Genomic DNA, 18,907 nt, shown 5'->3' with positions numbered 1-18,907 from the left:
CGCAGGCGGGAGCGCGGCGGCCCCGCCGCTCCTCCTGAGTTGGCGCCCGGCATCTGCGGCCGGAGTCGGCGGGGAGGAGCCGGAGCGGCTCGCGCGTGTGGCGCTGGAGGCGCTGGGCCAGTCCAGGTGGCCGGAGGGCGATGAGCTCCCGGAAAGGTACCGCGGGGGGGGACAGCGGGCTGGCGAAGGGTCAGTTCGGTCCCCAGAGGATGCGGGCCGGCGGGCGGGGGCTCCGGGCCGGTCGGGGGGGCTTTCCCTTCCAGCGGGAGGCGCGCGCCCCGGCCCCCTGGCTCTAATAACCCGGTTTTTTGCTGCTCTTTTTTTTCCCTTCACGCCCGGCAGTGCTGGCCTTGCAGGCCCGGAGGCGCCGCACCAAGCACCCTGCGGCGCTCGGCAGGAAGGACAAGCACCCCCCGCACCACAAGAAGTGAGTATGGACGAAGCGGGGCGTGTGTGGTGTGCGGTGCCAGGCTTGTCCCGGGGGGGCGTCCCCGGGTGACGCTGGCTTCCCTCTTGCCATTTTGCACGGCACGAAACTTCTCTGGGGCAGAAGCCGCCAGCAGCTTTCAGGGTGTAACCTGGCAACGCCCCCCCCCCCTTTCTATGGGACATTTTTCCACGTCTTTCCGCGTGTGAATGCTTTCGACCGCCGAGTTCACCTAGGGGTTGTGACAGGCGGAAAACATGGTTGGCATCTCGCACCTTCCCTCTGAGTTCTGCAGGACTCAGGTGCGGGTTTTAAGATTTCTTGAATATCTCTTTCTGGCACGTTTGGTGGCATATTCCGTGGCAAAGATGTGCTGATCCTGGTGTGCAGGTGCAAATACCCATGGATAACTGCTTCCCTTTTCGCTGTTCCTGATACTTATGCCATAAGCATTTAATCATCCGCTGCTCAGAACTGATTCCAGGCGCTTTCAGTCTGAAAAACAGCTCTATGAATGTGGCCAGTGTTTATGTGGGGGAAAATGAAGCAGGGCAAGCATTATCTGCTGATGGCTCCCCAAGAACCTTGCTGTGCTTGAGACATCCAAGTTTTTAAGGTCTGTGCTCTATTAATTGCCCCCATTTGCTTCATTTAGTGTAGTTGATGTCAGAAATTGTTGATACTGACTAGCCTGTGAAAGTAACTCTCTGCTGTTGTATATCTTTTTTTAAAATTGTGAAAGTTTCAGTTTTCCTTTTCAGGGTACACTGTTGTCCATTTTATTTAATACTCTATTTCCCAATTCCCCGACACCTGTTTTAAGATGCTTACTTTAATCATATGATAGCTTTCATATGGAAATGTTGCATAACTGTCAGGGACCTAGTTGTCCCTGAAGTAAAGGGTTGTATCACTTCATGATTTTGGTGACATTATATGTATTGCTTGTTCCTCCTTAAGATGAAGAATTCAAGCTAGTTTTTTTTTCCTGTTATGTTAGTTTTCAGGGTTCTTTCTCTCCAGTTCTTACTTTGTCTACAGAGAAGCGTTCATTGATAGGAGCCTTTGCTGCAAATTGTAGCAGTGTAGCTAAAACATATGTTTATAATCTCAGTGAGAACTAGGCTACAGGCTATTTCCTGGATGTTTTTAGGAAATTGTGCTGGAGACTTTGGACTTCTATTAAAGATATTGGTTTTTGCCTTTAATATTGTCCTTTTTTGTTGTCCTTCATGTAATTCAACAGAACTGGCCTCACTCAGTTAGGAATGCATATCAAGAAACAGAAATGCATTCAGAACTCATGTCACAGTTTGCAAAGTTCTTTTGACTCAAACCTTGACCTGAATGCCCAGATTTTAATAGTGGCCAAGAGCATCTTTCTTCAGCTGAGGCTGTTCTACCGTCTGTGCTCATTCCTCGGTAGGTCAGGTCTAGCCATAGTGTCACATATTTGTCTGGAGGACTGCAGTGTCTTCTGTGTGATGCTGCTTCTAAAAGTGCTAAAAGAATCCAGTTGGTTTAGAATTGGCAACCCAATGGTTGCTCTGGATAGAAAGAGAAAAGTTATCAGTGACAGGGCTCAGGTTTGATATTTCCCCTCCTTCATAAACCCCCTGGATTAGAAATTGAATCACTGCATATTTTCTAGTGGCAAATTAGATTTTCATATTTATCCTCACATACAGCACCTTATCTGGGCTAAGAAGGTAAGCTGGCTCAGGCCTGGTTAGTATTTGAATGGGAGATTGCCTTGGAATATCTAGGCAGTAGGTAAGATTGAGAACTAAAATAAAAAATCGAGAAGAAAACAATGGCAGGCCAGTTCCATATTGCTGCCAAGAAAACTACATGGACATATCCACAAAGTACATAAAGTCCAGGAGTAAGGCTCAAGACTTCACTTGCTTTACAGTTGGGGATATCCTCCTTGATTACTATTCCAGTGTAGGGGAAATTTGCACATTGGCTAATCCAAGACAAGAGGTCTAGATGTTCAATGCATTATGCTGCATCACCTCATGAAAAGTATTCCAGACATTCGTGTGTTACTTTTTTTACTGTCTTCATTGATTTGAAGGCAGCCACTGATTCAATAGCCAGAGGAAGGAAGTAGGATAAATTGAGAGGTACAGTTGTAGATTATGTTTACTTAGTCTGATTATTATTTGCATGAAAACGATCATATGTAGGTGAGATATGCCACTTTTGGAGGCCTACTCCCATTTTAAAATGAATTAGTACATAATTGTTCCTCTTCTCTATACATCAATTCCATTGTTAATGCTATCTGAAAGTGAGTTTCATCCTTGGTGTTGGGCAATAAACCTGTAACCATTCTTCTCAATGATGATGAAGTGGATGCAGTCATTTATCTTTGTTCCAAATCAGCCTTCAGTAGAACCTGTAAGCCCTAGCATGATTTTATAATGAATGAAAAATGGACATTAATTATTCCAAAACAGAAGTGGTCTTATTCACCAAGAGGTTTTCTAGCTGTACTTAAACCTGCAAAATAAATAGTATGTATGTTGAGCAAGTCAAGGACTTTAGATATCTAGTTGTCTTCCAGTCATTAACTGCTGGGGGAAAAAGGGATCACACTTTAAGCACTGAAGGGTTTCCAATGCTATAATCCAATTTCCTAGCTTCAAGTGGCAACAGTTTTGTCCCTGATACAGTAAAATTGTTCAGGCCAAAGTGGTGAGTCTTCAGCTCTGTTGTTGTTGTTGTTGTTGTTATTAGATTTTTATCTCGCCTTTTTAAAAAAATATTTTGGTCAGCTCAAGCCTGCAAATATACCTAATACCCCTGCCTCCTATATTCCCCACAACAAGAACCCTGTGAGGTGGGCTGGGCTGAGAGAGAGTGACGGACCCAAAGTCACCCAGCTGGCTTTCATGGCTAAGGTGAGACTAGAACTCACAGTTTCCTGGTTTCTAGGCCAGCGCCTTCACCACTATACCAAAATGGCTCTCTTTACAGAACTGAGCTTTCTTATAAAGGGAAAAAAGCATTGGAAACAATTCTGTCCAATTCCTTATGAGTTATTCTACCTGTTTCTCTCTTTGCACCTAACACTGTTTTTCATTTGGAAGTCAACCTTGCCTTTATAGAGGCTTGTATGAGAACCTTCCAAGTAAAGTATTGGTTCGAATTACACACCTCAGATGATCCTTTGGCCCAGTTAATCCTGCTAAGACATTTACTTCCTCCTGGAAGAAAAATGTTGCCTTGAATTATTATGGCCTGTCAGCCAGTTTTTTCAAGATAGCTAAGAGAACCTTTTTAGACATAAATAGTGAGCCCTTGACCTGGACTGAAAGAGACAGGAGTAAAACTCCTTATTACTGCAATGGTAGACTCTCATAGACCTTTCTCCTTGCTTATCTTTATAATATCTTTCCTGTTTCGCACAGAAGACTGTTTGAATTAGTCAGAAATATCTGGGAGAGTCACCAAATTTTGTTCAGTTCTGATAAGAAAGCTTTGAGTTTAACTTTGGCAACTCCTGCTGGATGATGTATCTCTATCCAGATGATTATTCAGCCTACTAACATCCTAGCTTTTTTTTACTCTCTCCCCCCCACCTTGCATTTTTATTGCATTGTATAGTGCTTGATATTTTGGTGTTTGATTATAAATAAAGTAACCTGTCACACAAAAAGCTGACCTTTGCATACTGTTAAATCTTTTACTGATGGTTTAGATTTTTTTTTTGCTTATTTTGCCCCAGGCTTGTCTGAGGTTCTTCATTTGTGGCTTCTGAGTTTAGTCCCAGGAAAAGAACAGGAATCCCTGGTGTCCATTCTGATGCAGAATCCCTTTTCTCTCCTTCGTATCTCCGCCCCTGACATTCTTCTACCATTTCTGACCCCAATTTCCTTCTTTGTCTCCCTTGCCTGAAAAGAAGAATCCTGAAAAAGGAGATGGCACCCTTAAACTATGGCAGTGAAACAAGACTTTCAGGAAATGAAATGTAACGATTAAGGAACTTTGAATGGCAGAGGTGGTAGGCTTTGGTGCCTGAGCTCTTTTGCCATTGGGAGGCTTCATTTGAAAGGCTCGCCTCATGCCCTTGCTCAATAGGCAAGTATTAACCAGATATTACTTTATTGAAATGGTGGAGGAACTGAAGAATTCTTTATCTCGATGGGTTCTGTTATCTGTTTTAGGGGAAAAGGTAGGTCAATTGCTTTTTACTCTTGAAATGTTGACTAAGGGTTTCAAACCTCAAAACACACAAAAGTCTACATATCATGTCCAGTTTAATGTAAACCAGCATTTTAAATAAAAAATATGGAGACTACATGTTGTAGCTGCTGACTTCAGCCACCAAAACATAAATGTTAAAATTTAATTATTTCAAAATTTGGTAGGGTTTTATTGATACCTTAGAATTTGTAAAATAGTTAAAATGTAGCTCACCATAACGTTTTTTTTTTAATTTAATTAGAATTGTATTGCCTTATATGTATATCTTGTTCAAGTTGAAGAAGCTGAGTTGAAAAAGTGAATCTTGTTTGAGTAATCCTGAAGTGAAATAAGCAGCCAGGTTTGGCTTAATTGTAGCAAATGAGTCAATACGTCTTAGTTATCTTTTATCTAATAATTTTTTTTTCTGAATTATATCTTGACAGCTCTTATTTCTTTAAGGCTTAAGAAGCTGATTATCAGAAATCAGATATATTTCTCTTATTGTAAATCGGGTTTCCATTTAAAGAAGGATTTCCTTTTCCAATCTGCACTTTATTCTTAGATTTTATTTTTAGAATCATGCTTGATTGAACAGCCTAACCTGATTATGTCTCTTGCTGTACTGTGCTGTATATGAATGGTCCCCTTCTCTATTCTTTTGCATTGGCTGCTAAACAGACATTTCCTGTGCAAATTTCTGGTGCAAGCCAGAATTTCGATGACTCAATCAAGAATCTGAAAAGCTTTGTGCTATATAACTGCTTCAATAATCTTTTAGTGCAAGTCTGAAATAAAGACTTAACAAACAGCATGTTAAAATTATCGATTCCCTAACCAAATATACAAATTTATTTAAAACAAAAAACAGTACAATTCATTAGCTGACTTGGTAATCATACAGACAGGACCACATTGATATAGTTAACCCCTGTTTATCTAACCAGCAAATACCAACAAGTCCTGGGAATAGATTGTGCCACAGCAATTCATACCTGAGGAGGATTTTATAACAACAGAAAAGGAAGAATAATGCACAGTGCTCTGAAAGCCCTCCCACCAAGCACTAAATCAGCATATATTTCACTAAAACCAAACTTGGAACTTAAATGTTCTGCTGAAGGATTCAGAATTCCCGTATAGAATATAAGGCTTGAAATGTGCCTTGGGGATCACATAATGGAACCTCCACCCAATGGAGAAAGCCACAACTAAAGCATCACCGGCCAATAGCAATCCAGATTCTTTTTAAAGGCCTGCAGGAAACTAGAATCCTCTACTTTTTAAGGCAGTCTCTTTCAATATTGATCCACTCTTACTGATAGGAAATTTTTCCCAATGTCCAGTTAAAATTTGCTTCCCTACTTGTATCTACTTTATTTTATTTTTTTACAGCTGCATGAACTATTGACTCATATTCAGCATGTGAACCATTAAGACACCCAGATCTTTTTTCACATGTACTGCTGTCCACTGTCATTCTCCCCTTTCCCCATCCCCTGCTATGACAGCATGTCTTTCCCTGTAATAAAGAAGAATGGAAGAATATCTCCTTATTGTTTATTTTCAGTATGAGAAGGAAACCCTTCTTGCCCTTTAGTTGGCTAAAATAGAAGTTCCAAATATTAAGTATCCTTCCAGCTCAACTTTTTCCCTGGCAGTAAGCTTTCAGAAAGCCTCAGCAGATGACTTCCAGATGAGAGCTTTTCTGCTCTATGATACAGTATATCTGGATGATACTCATTATTTGAAGCCATTTCAGTAGTTTTTAGGCTAAGATATGGTTCTGCTACGGTTGTCTTCGTGGATGACTTTCACAGGAAGATGAATCGGGGAGCATGGCCCTATTTTTTTTCCTGGGCCTCTTAGTTTCCATGATAAAACCCCAGCTGACTAGTGAGGCTTTACCTTGGGTGCATTGTATTGTAGTTCTGCTTGTCTTTTTATATTGGGGTCATGTCTATAGGCTGCTCTTGGGGACTCTAGTATCCTGCAGTGTGCTGTTTTGTCCTTGAAGCTGTTTTAATGTATGCATTAAATTGCATAAAAGTAATCCATTCTTTGGAATAAGATGCTACCAATATGTGGTTCTGTTGTCCTTTGTCATCCAGTGTCAAATTCTTGAATGTTGACTGAATTTGATGATGATCTGAATAAGGGTGAACAAACTGAGATTAAATCTGAATGAAATAGAGTTGCTGTTGGTCAATAGAAGTTTGAAAAGTGTTTGAAAACTTGCATCAGTAGAAATTAGGGCAGCTTTGCTGCTCACTGCTGCATGATATCAAATTATACTATATCATTAATGAAAACTATACTAGTTTATTCTTAATTGGCCAGCTAAATTGTTTCTGTACTGGCAGTAGAATAGCTGCCTTCCTTTTGTGTTTTCAGAAAAAGAAAGTGGTCAGTCTGAGTAGCTGCATGCATAGAATGCCATTAACTCATTTATGTGTGCTAGGCAAATTGTTTAATACAATAATAATGTAAGATTTCAGAAAGATAATGTAAGCTTTCAGAGAGTTATGATCAACTCATAAGTCTTTTAAATTTGTATTTTGCAAACTGATGCAGCTAATATATTGGTGATATTTAACTATGGCTGTTAAATACACATATGATTGAGTGATCCAAGCTTGGCGTTTTGCCTGAGCATTTTTCATTCCACATTATTTCAAGTGTTCTGCTGTAAGGATCAACCCCAAGAGGTTTTTCTGCCCTAATGTTTTGTTCTCTGGCCATAAATATAGTTGTTGTGTTTATCAGTGTCGAGTGCTGTGTATCTCCCAATCTATAGAAAATTGACTAAGCGGATTATTTTTTAATCTGACTTTTCTATATAGAACAAGGAAAGCAACAATTGAACAGAAATAAGCATATATTTCAAACACTGCTTGCACTATGTTTAAACATTGCTATTAATAACTCAAATCAGATAGCTTTATTGCAGTCATTAACCAGCACAAGGAAATTGGTATTCAGATATCCAAAATATCCAAAACTAAATTGATAATATCAGGATAATTAGGAAAAGTACATACAGACAAAGAATTTTGGCTAAAAGACAATATTAAATCCAAATATGCTAAGGGGCTTGCTGAGGCTACAGATATGCACAAGAAAAAAAGAGATTAAAATTAGCAATCTGGGTAATATAAACTTTGAAATAGCAATATAAAATACAAATACAATACACATGTATATATACACACATATTTTTACACACACAGACATACATGTATGCATATTTGTAAATAAAGCAATAAAATTATCCAAAGAGGATTTGAGAATTATATATTTCTCTTACAGACTCCTGTCAAACCTGGGAAGAATATGATATAATAGCTGACATGGCATGTACGCACCAAAGCATAAAAGAAGTTAAAAAGTAGCCAATGGTTAATGGTGTTGAACAGAAATAAGCATATATTTTAAACACTGTTTGCACAATGTTTAAACATTGATATCAATAAGTAAACATTCCCATGATTGATATTTTTGGAAGTTAGGATGAACAGAATAAAAGGTAAGATATAAATAAATGACCCACTTTTGAAATGTTTCAAGTTTTGTTCTCTTGAAACATGGGACACTCAACACTTTCCATTGGGACTTTGTAAAGGGAGGTTGCTTTGTTTGGTGTTCAGAACAAAACAGGTTTTTTATTTCATTTGCAACCATAAAAGACTTTCAAAATCATTCTTTTCTTTGACAGAAATGGATGCGTTGGTAAGTGAGAGCAGCACATGAAAACAAGCAGGACAAAATGTTCTGAGTCTTTAATGCTGTGCAACCACTGGAGAAATTTCAGGACTGCCAAAACCCACTTCTTTCTCTCTTCCATGTCCCTGGAAAGCCTTGCCTTGCTAAGCTATGTTGTGCTAGTGTCCTGAAGCTTGGGACTGATTCCCAGTCCCCAAACCTAAGCATGTTACATACCCAGGAAGGTAGGTAGCTCAAGGGCAGTCACTTTGCTACTATAATATATGGGGATTTGTTAGGAGTCAGATATGGTGCTTTTGACAACTAAACATATTTAAGGAATATGTCATTTTGAAATTCTGCAGTGATAAATGCTATACCCACAAGTGAGATATATTCATCTACTGACGAGTGGGTGTAGAGGGGAAGGAACAGGGGAGAGAAGTTGGAGTTGTCATACAGTACTTGTTTGGGTATCAGTTATCAGAATGAACCACTAGGTGGCAAACATATTAACTTGAAAATTATGTGAAAATGAGATTAAAATTACTTCTTACATCACACTGTAAAGAAGGAGGGATTAGATATCTTGCATCTTTTAAATTAGGAATAAGTTTAGGATTTTCTTCAGGCATTTTTCTACCCCCTTTTGAAATGGAAAGGAAGTCAGGTATTACCAATTTCTCTATATCGAAGGATTAACCAAATGTTAACCTTAAAATAGAAACAGAGATAAGGAAAAGTGGAGCAACCAGTGCTTTCTCCTCTGTATTTTAACTTTGTCACTTACAAAATTGATGTTTTGATATACAGTTTTTAAAAGCATATTAGGGATCTTAATGACTGTTTAACAATGGCTAAATTCTAGAAGGAACTAATAATACTTTAACTATTTAGAATTTTGTTTTTAAAATGTTGATTTGTGGACAACAAATACTGGATTTGTGCTGGATAACTTCTTGCTATAATCTTGCAACAAAGGCTTGGATCCTATTTATATTCATTCAAGCATTTTGGGATAATTATTCATTCTTGTACACAGACAAATATTGATATACAGTGGAACCTCGGTTTACGAACTTAATTCGTTCCGTGACTCTGGTCGCGACCTGAATTGGTCGCGACCCGAAGCAAATTTTCCCATAAGGTTCAATGTAATTACCGTTAATCCGTTCTGGCATGGAGGACAGGGAGGTGGCTATTGCTTGGAGGGAGAGTCCCCCTCCCTACGATGACGTGTTAGGGGTGGAAAATGGCCGGGGACCACATGTCAGGGGCGGAAAAATGTCCGCGGATCACATGTCAGGGGTGGAAAGATGGCTAGGGACCATGTGTCAGGGGCGGAAAATGGCCGCGGACCACGTGTCAGGGGCGGAAAATGGCCGCGGACCACGTGTCAGGGGCGGAAAAATGGCCGCGGACCACATGTCGGGCGTAAAATGGCCACGGACCACGTGTCAGGGGCGGAAAATGGCTGCGGACCATGTGTCAGGGGCGGAAAAATGACCGCGGACCGTGTCACGGGAGGGAAAATGGCCGCGGATCCTGTTTGTAACCCAAGGTGGAGTTCACGAACTGAAGCAAAATTTTGCGGCCGGAGCTGGTCATCACCCGAAAAGTTCGTGAACAGAAGCGTTCGTAACCCGAGGTTCCACTGTATATTAGTCTGAGGTAACTCCATCTATGGATGTGGTACATATTGGTATTAGAACAGGGATTTAGTCTATCTCAGTTGAGACAGAGCTGCCACCCCGTTCTTGTTCTGTTGTTACTACTGTGAGAGATGCTCTCCAGATAATCATCAGTCAGTTCCACCTGTATTTAAATCTGTTCCATATAATCTGTAGTTTAAATGATAGAGCACTGTCTTGTGTACCTTGTATCTTTGGCTTCATGTTGTACCCAGTTGCAGCACAGTTATGGACCGTTGGTGGTAAGAACTGTGATGAAAGGCCACTTGGATCAGAAAGGATTTGTTTGTTTATTTACAGGCATTTTTATGCTGCCTATTCTCCCAATTCTGCAAGACTAGTTAATAACAAATAGAGGAAGAGAACACTGCTAATGTGTTTCTGCTGAGAATTCTTGTATGTATCCTGTCTAAACCCAAAAATTTATTGGAAACTCCTAGTGGACTCTTCAAGCTCACAACATAAGCCCAATTCACATATACATATGTACATATGTGCCTGAAAACTGCATTGTCTGTATTGACTGAACTGTTGTGGGTAACTAATTTTCCTTCCTTCCTTCAAAATGTATTTATTTAATTAGTTTATATGGCTACTCAACTCACAGTTGCAACTCTGGGCAGCTAACATTAGTTAAAAACAAGTGGACAAAAAATAATAAAAAGAAGAATAAAAAACATTAAACATCTGAGGCCAGCCACAAATTCTCTTAAATTTTAAAGAACAGGCTAGTGTAATGTCCAGGGGACAAGTCAGGTTTCCAAAGCCTTGCAAGAGGCCCAGCAGAACCAAGGCCATCCAAACCTCTGAGTATGTTCTTCCATAGGGCAAGCACAGCAACTGAGAAGGCATGGCTCCATGGTCCCACCAGAGGGCACCTGAAGTATGCTCACCTTGTCAGATCTTGTGGGATGGGCAGAGGTAATCAAAGAGAAGTGGTCCTGCAAATAAAATAGTGCTATTTTTATACTTGGGAAGTGCAGATGGGAGGTTGTTAGGTTTTCTGTTAGTTCATGCTAGGTACGCTGATCCTTATTTTTCAACTCAGTTGTTCTTATAAATGTAATTTACATTTGCAGTTACGCCCCTTCCTGGATCAGGAGGCCCTCCGCACGGTCACTCATGCCCTGGTCACTTTCAGGTTGGACTACTGTAACACGCTCTGCATGGGGCTACCCTTGAAGAGTATCCGGAAGCTACAGCTGGTGCAGAATGTGGCAGCGCGGACAGTTCTCAATGCCCCTAGGAGGGCACATATAACACCATTGTTGTGTGAGCTGCATTGGTTGCCAGTTTGTTTCCGGGTCCAATTCAAGGTGTTGGTCATCACCTTTAAAGCCCTTTATGGCACAGGACCAGGTTATCTGAGGAACCGTCTCGCCCCGGTTATTTCAGCCTGCCCCACTCAGTCCAGCAGAAGGGGCAGGTTGCAGACCCTACCGGTCAAGGAATTTTGATTGGTGGGATCTAGACAGAGGGCCTTTTCTGCTGTGGCTCCCGCCCTATGGAACATCTTGCCTCCCGAGGTCCAGTGTGCCCCCTCCCTCATGGTCTTCAGAAAAGGGGTTAAATCCTGGCTCTGCCAGAAGGCCTGGGGGCGAGATGGCTGGTGGGGTGATGGTTTGGTTCCCCCCCCCCAGCATCTTGAAGGTTTTAGGGCTAAAAATTACAGGGTTTTTTAAGGATTTTTAATGTATGTTTCTATTTTAATTATTTATGGATTTTAGCCATTGTTGGAGGGATTGGTGTTTTTTCCTTTTTTGTTATTGTGAGCCGCCCAGAGTCACCCGTTGGGGGAGATGGGCGGCATACAAGTTTAACAATAAATAAAATAAATGTAATTTATAAAAGTAATTGTCTTATTATTATAAATGTAATAGTAATTGCTATAGCCTAGGAGCATAGACTACAACTAATGACACTGCCTACAGAGTTTTACTGCAACTGTTTACAGCAACAGTCACCAACTGCCTATTAAAAATGTTAGACTAGCCTATGAATCTCAATAGGCATACTGTTTGGGAATAATGAGAGATGCAATCCAACACATTGGAAGGCCTGAGATTATGGAAGGTCGCCATTTATGATAGGTATGTTGTGAGTGGTTGAGAGTAAGAAAATGAGAAAAATACATTTTTGGCAAAGCAAATATGCGCCAATGAGAACTGAGTATGATGTTTTTCATTCTTGGCTCTTCTCAGACATCTTGCCATTGAATGCGCACTCAAGGATGGTTATTATTCTCAATGCTGTGTGACTACAAGTGGGGCCTAAAGCATAAGTAGCAGCAGTGAACAGTGTGATTTTGGTTGCATCTCTGCAGGGGTTTCTATACCTTTGCAAAGTACTTGAAGGACAATTATGAAAGAAGTAAGGTTATGTTTACCATGGCAATGCAATTACAAAGAACACTAGCCTTGTTCACCTGCTGTGTGAACAAGAAATATGTCAACTAAGTTCAAAACTTGCTGTATTATATTACTCAATTACAGGTAGTCCTCACTAAATGACGGTAATTGGGACCGGAATTTCCATTGCTAAGCGATGTAATCATAAAGTACGACATAACATGACTGTATCGTTTAGCATTGGCAATCCTGGCAGTCCCTGGTTGCTGCTGTTAAGCAAATCACCACAGGTTGTTAAGCGAGGACCTCACAAGATTGAAATGTCCAACTTCCTGATGCTTCCCCATTGACTTTGCTTATGGGAAGCTGGCAGGGAAGGTTGGAAATTGCAATCATGTGATGCGGGGACACTGCAACAGTTCTAAATCTGGGCCAGTTGCCAAGTGCCCAGATCGCAATCACGTGACCGCGGGGGCACTGTGATGGTTGTAACTTTGAGGACAGTCGTAACTACCATTTGTTCAGTGCCATCATAACTTCAAAGGGCCATTGAACAAGTAGTTGTTAAGCGAAAACTACCTGTAGTGTGACTATTTTTCCATCCCTGAAAATTCCCTATTCATCTCCCTGAAAATTAACATTAAATCTTTTCAGAAAAGGTTTTTCAGTAGGAAAAGACCAATGAGTTTCTCTACTGACACATCTTACCATAGTTTAAAAATCTGCACTTACTGTCCATTTTAAGTTAAACAACAGGTAATGAAGCAGTTAGTTCACAAGCCTGTAGTTGTTGCTTGTTCACTATACTATTATGCAATTAGCTACAGAAAGTAGAGATGAGGAAGTTGAATAATGAGATCTCCTGGAGCAGTGTGTCACAGCACAAGGAAAGTATAGGTGGAAGTGATGGTACAAACCAAATAGCAAAAACTAACTATGGTCATGTGAAAGCCAGAAAATTGGTTCAGAAAGGATTTCCTTGAGAAGCTCTTGCAGTGCAGTCTGTCAAGTTGCCTACACATGAAGATTCTTCTTACATAAACACACAAACTCAAGAGTGATAATGCTAAGATGGTTAACCAAGAGTTCAGGAGGAAACCTGAGAAACAAGCTAGAATATATGGTATTCAGATGCACAACTTAATACAAAGATAAATAAGAATATTCTTATTTATTAGTTCCCCTAACCCCTCCCATCAGACTCCAGTATCTCTGGAGACTACCACACTGAGGAAAAGACTCATGTATGACTGGGCTAAAATTATAAGAAAAATGGTGTGATAAATCGGATTACTGTGGTTAAAAAAAAAAAAAAAAGTGTAGAGAATTTAAGCTATTAGTAAGGAAAATGGAGGAGTGAGGTAATCATGAGAGCAGTTAAATTATGTTTTAAAAAAACCCCAAAATATAAATAACTCTTCTAAAGCACCATGGATAGTTTGTTTTGATTAGGTAGATAAGAAAATAAACTAAAATAGAAAGGAGAATGAAAACAACATAGATATGCCTCTTCTAAAGTGAACAGGTTATGAATGCACTCGTGGTTTCAGCATAAATTGAACTACAGTTGTTTTGCTAAGGCTCAGAGTTGTGGGTATAAGTTCTCTATGGTGTATCCTTTAATTAACAAGCTTGGAAAAATAATGCAGGATATTATTTATGGTATGGTATGGATATTAATTAATTCATGTCTTAAAATTTCACCACTTATTTTCCCATCTTTAGTAAACATTCTACTAAGGTATGCAAATTCATCAACTTGCTCTTTTTTCATCAAATATGCATAGCTTGCAGTTGTTCACTCTTTCTTTCTTGCCAAACAAGTACTGTGCTCTTTTGACACATTAATTTTCAGAACCATACTCCTCATTCTATCATCCAATCTAACATTTCCTGCAAATGATTCAGCCTGCAGTCCTCTGTGTACAAAAGTACTGTATATACAGTGGGGCAAAAAAGTATTTAGTCAGCCACCAATGGTGCAAGTTCTCCCACTTAAGAAGATGAGAGAGGCCTGTAATTTTCATCATAGGTATACCTCAACTATGAGAGACAAAATGGGGAAAAAAATCCAGAAAATCACATTGTCTGATTTTTAAAGAATTTATTTGCAAATCATGGTGGAAAATAAGTATTTGGTCAATATCAAAAGTTCATCTCAATACTTTGTTATATATCCTTTGTTGGCAATGACAGAGGTCAAACGTTTTCTGTAAGTCTTCACAAGGTTTTCACACACTGTTGCTGGTATTTTGGCCCATTCCTCCATGCAGATCTCCTCTAGAGCAGTGATGTTTTGGGGCTGTCGCTGAGCAACACGGACTTTCAACTCCCTCCCAAGGTTTTCCATGGGGTTGAGATCTGGAGACTGGCTAGGCCACTCCAGGACCTTGAAATGCTTCTTACGAAGCCACTCCTTCGTTGCCCGGGCGGGGTGTTTGGGATCATTGTCATGCTGAAAGACCCAGCCACATTTCATCTTCAACGCCCTTGCTGATGGAAGGAGGTGTTCACTCAAAATCTCACGATACATGGCCCCATTCATTCTTTCCTTTACACAGATCAGTCATCCTGGTCGCTTTTCAGAAAAACAGCCCCAAAGCATGATGTTTCCACCCCCATGCTTCACAGTAGGTATGGTGTTCTTGGGATGCAACTCAGCATTCTCTCTCCTCCAAACACGACAAGTTGAGTTTAGACCAAAACATTCTACTTTGGTTTCATCTGACCATATGACATTCTCCCAATCCTCTTCTGGATCATCCAAATGCTCTCTAGCAAACTTCAGACGGGCCCGGACATGTACTGGCTTAAGCAGGGGGACACGTCTGGCACTGCAGGATTTGAGTCCCTGGCAGGGTAGTGTGTTACTGATGGTAGCCTTTGTTACTTTGGTCCCAGCTCTCTGCAGGTCATTCACTAGGTCCCCCCATGTGGTTCTGGGATTTTTGCTCACCGTTCTTGTGATCATTTGGACCCCACGGGGTAAGATCTTACATGGAGCCCCAGATCGAGGGAGATTATCAGTGGTCTTGTATGTCTTCCATTTTCTAATTATTGCTCCCACAGTTGATTTCTTCACACCAAGCTGCTTGCCTATTGCAGATTCAGTCTTCCCAGCCTGGTGCAGCTCTACAATTTTGTTTCTGGTGTCCTTCAACAGCTCTTTGGTCTTGGGCATAGTGGAGTTTGGAGTGTGACTGTTTGATGTTGTGGACAGGTGTCTTTTATACTGATAACAAGGTCAAACAGGTGCCATTACTACAGGTAACAAGTGGAGGACAGAAGAGCCTCTTAAAGAAGTAGTTACAGGTCTGTGAGAGCCAGACATCTTGCTTGTTTGTAGGTGACCAAATACTTATTTTCCACCATGATTTGCAAATAAATTCTTTAAAAATCAGACAATGTGATTTTCTGGATTTTTTCCCCCCATTTTGTCTCTCATAGTTGAGGTATACCTATGATGAAAATTACAGGCCTCTCTCATCTTTTTAAGTGGGAGAACTTGCACAATTGGTGGCTGACTAAATACTTTTTTGCCTCACTGTACACATTCCCATTCCCAGCCAAACACATCTCTAACATCGCTGTGTAGATTTCTTGTACATTTGTCCATAAATATATTAAACACGAAGGGAACATCACACATCTTTGTCATATTTCCTATTTGATGTTGAGCCATTTCCTAAACATTCCTCTTATACATGCTTTATTTATATCACATACAGCTCATGTGGAATTCAGCAGTCAAACTTCAACTCTTTAAATGTGCAACTCATTCTATAATTCTAGCTGGTTGACATTATCGTAAGCTTTTTCTAAACCAGTGAATGTATGGTAAAATTTCTTTCTCACGTTCATTCATTTATCAATGGACTGCTGAAGAGTGAAAATTTGATCTGCATGCCCTGTGTCCAGCATAAAGCCACAGCGTACTTCCCAGATTTGGCTCATTATCAATTCTTGTTACCTTTCCATGAGAATTCTGTCAAACATCTTCCCAGAAACAGTTAACTAGTTTTTGCTTTCACTCTTGCCGCCTTTTCCTTTTGTATAGAGGAACAATAATGGCACTCCTAATTGTCAAACATACACTATACACATTGCATAGCCATTTTATAAGCAAACAACATTCATATCCTAACATTTCCCCAGTTACGGTATTTATACATTCATCCTTTCCATTTTTCAACATTATGATTTCATAATTTTTTCTTGAATGCTAACATTTAGGTGGAGGAGTTCAATAATAGCGTTAAAGACAGCCAAATGCTAACTGTAGAACAGATCACAAACTGCTCATGTGTAAGTTCCAAGCTAAGCTAAAGAAAAATAAGATAGCTAACCAGTTTCTATGGTACAATCTAGAGTATATACCATTATTTTCAAGGAGAATATCAGGAATTCTGTTGAGGTCCTGAACCTACTGAGAGAGAACCAGGAGGAATTATGGAATGAACTTAAAGAAGTTGTTATGGATGAATATGAAAAGAGACTGCCGAAAATGAAACAGAAGAAAGCAAACTGGATGTTAGAACAAATGGAAGTTGTCAAAATGAGAAGAAAAGCCAAAGCCATGAAAGACAAAAATCACAGAAAGGAACTTAAAAAATAGTTTTAGAGAGCTGTTAGAAGAGATGTGAAGCAGTATTACAACAACATCTGTAAAGACACTGACGATGGAAACAGATATGAAAAAACAAGGACAGTCTTTCAAAAGATTGGAGGTTTGTATCTGACACTGGTGAGCAGGTATGCTGTTGTAGGCATTTGTGTAGAAAGAATAGTTGTTTCTTGGTGGAGGTTTGCCTACATGCAAATTTCTCCCATTTGTGTGCTTTCTGAAGTATTTGATGTCCATATGTGGTACCAGTAGAAGAGAATATGTGTAGCTCAGGGTTGAACTGTAGAGTCCATGGAGTTTTCTGAGCTTGGTTCTGCTTTCTTGCAGATGTTTCGTTACCCAACTAGGTAACATGTTCAGTGCTAGAAGTGCTAGCACTGTGTCAGATACAAACCTCCACTGCATAGCTGGATGGAAAATAGCTCAACAAAGCAGCTGAAAAATGGTATGACTAATGATCATGGATGCTCACCTGAGACTAAACAAATACCAGCACACCATAGACAACCTCAAGGAACAACTAGAACAAACCACAACCCCAGATCACAAAAATGTTGACAACCACCATCCAGACCACATCCCTAAGACAAGCTGAAAAAAGGAAAACAAAACTCCAAACCAAACTGCTCAAGCTAAACCCCAGACACAAAGAGGTACCTGAACCTTGAGTGGGTAGTCAACATGTCCAGCCGCCCACTATCCACTGCAGAACACAGTATCCTCCAGAAAGGCCTCAAATATAACATGCTAATCAGCTAGAATTCTGTGCAGCCTTAGAAGCAGCATTTAAAACCACAGGACTTACCTTAGAAGCAGCATTTAAAACCACAGGAAACCCAAGAAAACATAAGGCAGACAATCATAGCACAGATCAGAAGAACATAGGATCAAAACCAACTCAAAGCAGAGGACAGAGCAGCCCTCAAAAACCTGAAGAAACCATCCTCCTCCTCCTAGCAGACAGAGGCTTAACCATGGTTCTCATGGATAGATCACAATACATACAAAAAGCCAAATAATTACTGGAGGACAAAGAAATCTACATCCCACTAAACACCAACCTGATGCAGAAACTAGACAACGTGATCAAGAGAACCCTTAACAACCTAATCAAGAAAGGCCAAATCACAAAAGAAGAACAGTGGTGAATGAAAAGCAGTGGACCCATCCTCCCACACTTCTATGGATGTCCAAAAATACACAAGCCCAACATACCTCTCTAAACAGTTGTATCGTTTCTGGGAACCCCAACATACAACCTAGCAAAAGAACTTACAAAAAAGCTTGAACATCTGATAGAGGGGAGCGAATATTCTATCAACTCCCCACTATAGTGTCGCCAGAAAATCAAAGACCTAGAAATAGATGAAGATGAAATCATTTCATTCAATCATTTCATTCAATGTCACAGCACTCTACACCCATAGACCCAGAACTAGCAAAAGAATTCATGGCAGCAGTACTACAGAACACACCCGACCCAACCAAATTCGCTAAGACCAAAATACCCAGAAACATGGGCCTTATCAACCTCCACCTTACTACCTATTTTCAGTTTGATGGACAAATATACCAACAAATCAGAGGAATACCCATGGAATTCTCAGGATTACCACTCTCAGGACTCATAGCAGAGATTGTAATGCAGTGTCTAGAAACTATGGCACTTCCACCCATACAACCAAAAGTATGGATCCGATATGTAGACAACAACTTCATCATAATAAAAAAGGAACAACTAGAGAAGACACATGAAACAATCAACATCATCTTCAGAGGAATAAAATTCACAAGGGAAGGAGAAGACAACAACACACTGCCCTTCCTGGCTGTCCACATCAGCAGAGGAAATGATGGCAAGTCAATTGAAAAACAACCCACGCTAATCAAGTGCTCCATTACCAAAGTAACAACCCAAACT

The 18,907-nt window shown here is 40.2% G+C and overlaps 1 protein-coding gene across 2 annotated transcripts in view; it reads left to right on the top strand.

Annotated features, from left to right (window-relative positions):
• SRPK2 (SRSF protein kinase 2) overlaps positions 1-18,907 on the top strand; it is a 121,824-nt gene continuing 102,917 nt past the window's right edge. The window contains exons 1-2 of one of the 2 annotated variants that reach the window (XM_088134970.1): positions 1-156; positions 343-427. In XM_088134970.1, the coding sequence (XP_087991096.1) occupies positions 141-156; positions 343-427 (101 nt within the window). In that variant the 5' untranslated portion in view covers positions 1-140. The remainder of the gene's footprint in view (positions 157-342; positions 428-18,907) is intronic. The other variant, XM_088134971.1, reaches the window with a different exon arrangement.

This window comes from Python bivittatus, unplaced genomic scaffold (assembly GCF_059951505.1).
Source record: "Python bivittatus isolate LINGU-HERP-01145 unplaced genomic scaffold, Pbiv_v1 ctg000120_np1212, whole genome shotgun sequence".
Classification (NCBI taxonomy): Eukaryota; Metazoa; Chordata; class Lepidosauria; order Squamata; family Pythonidae; genus Python; species Python bivittatus.
This window is presented reverse-complemented; position numbering and strand designations above follow the sequence as displayed.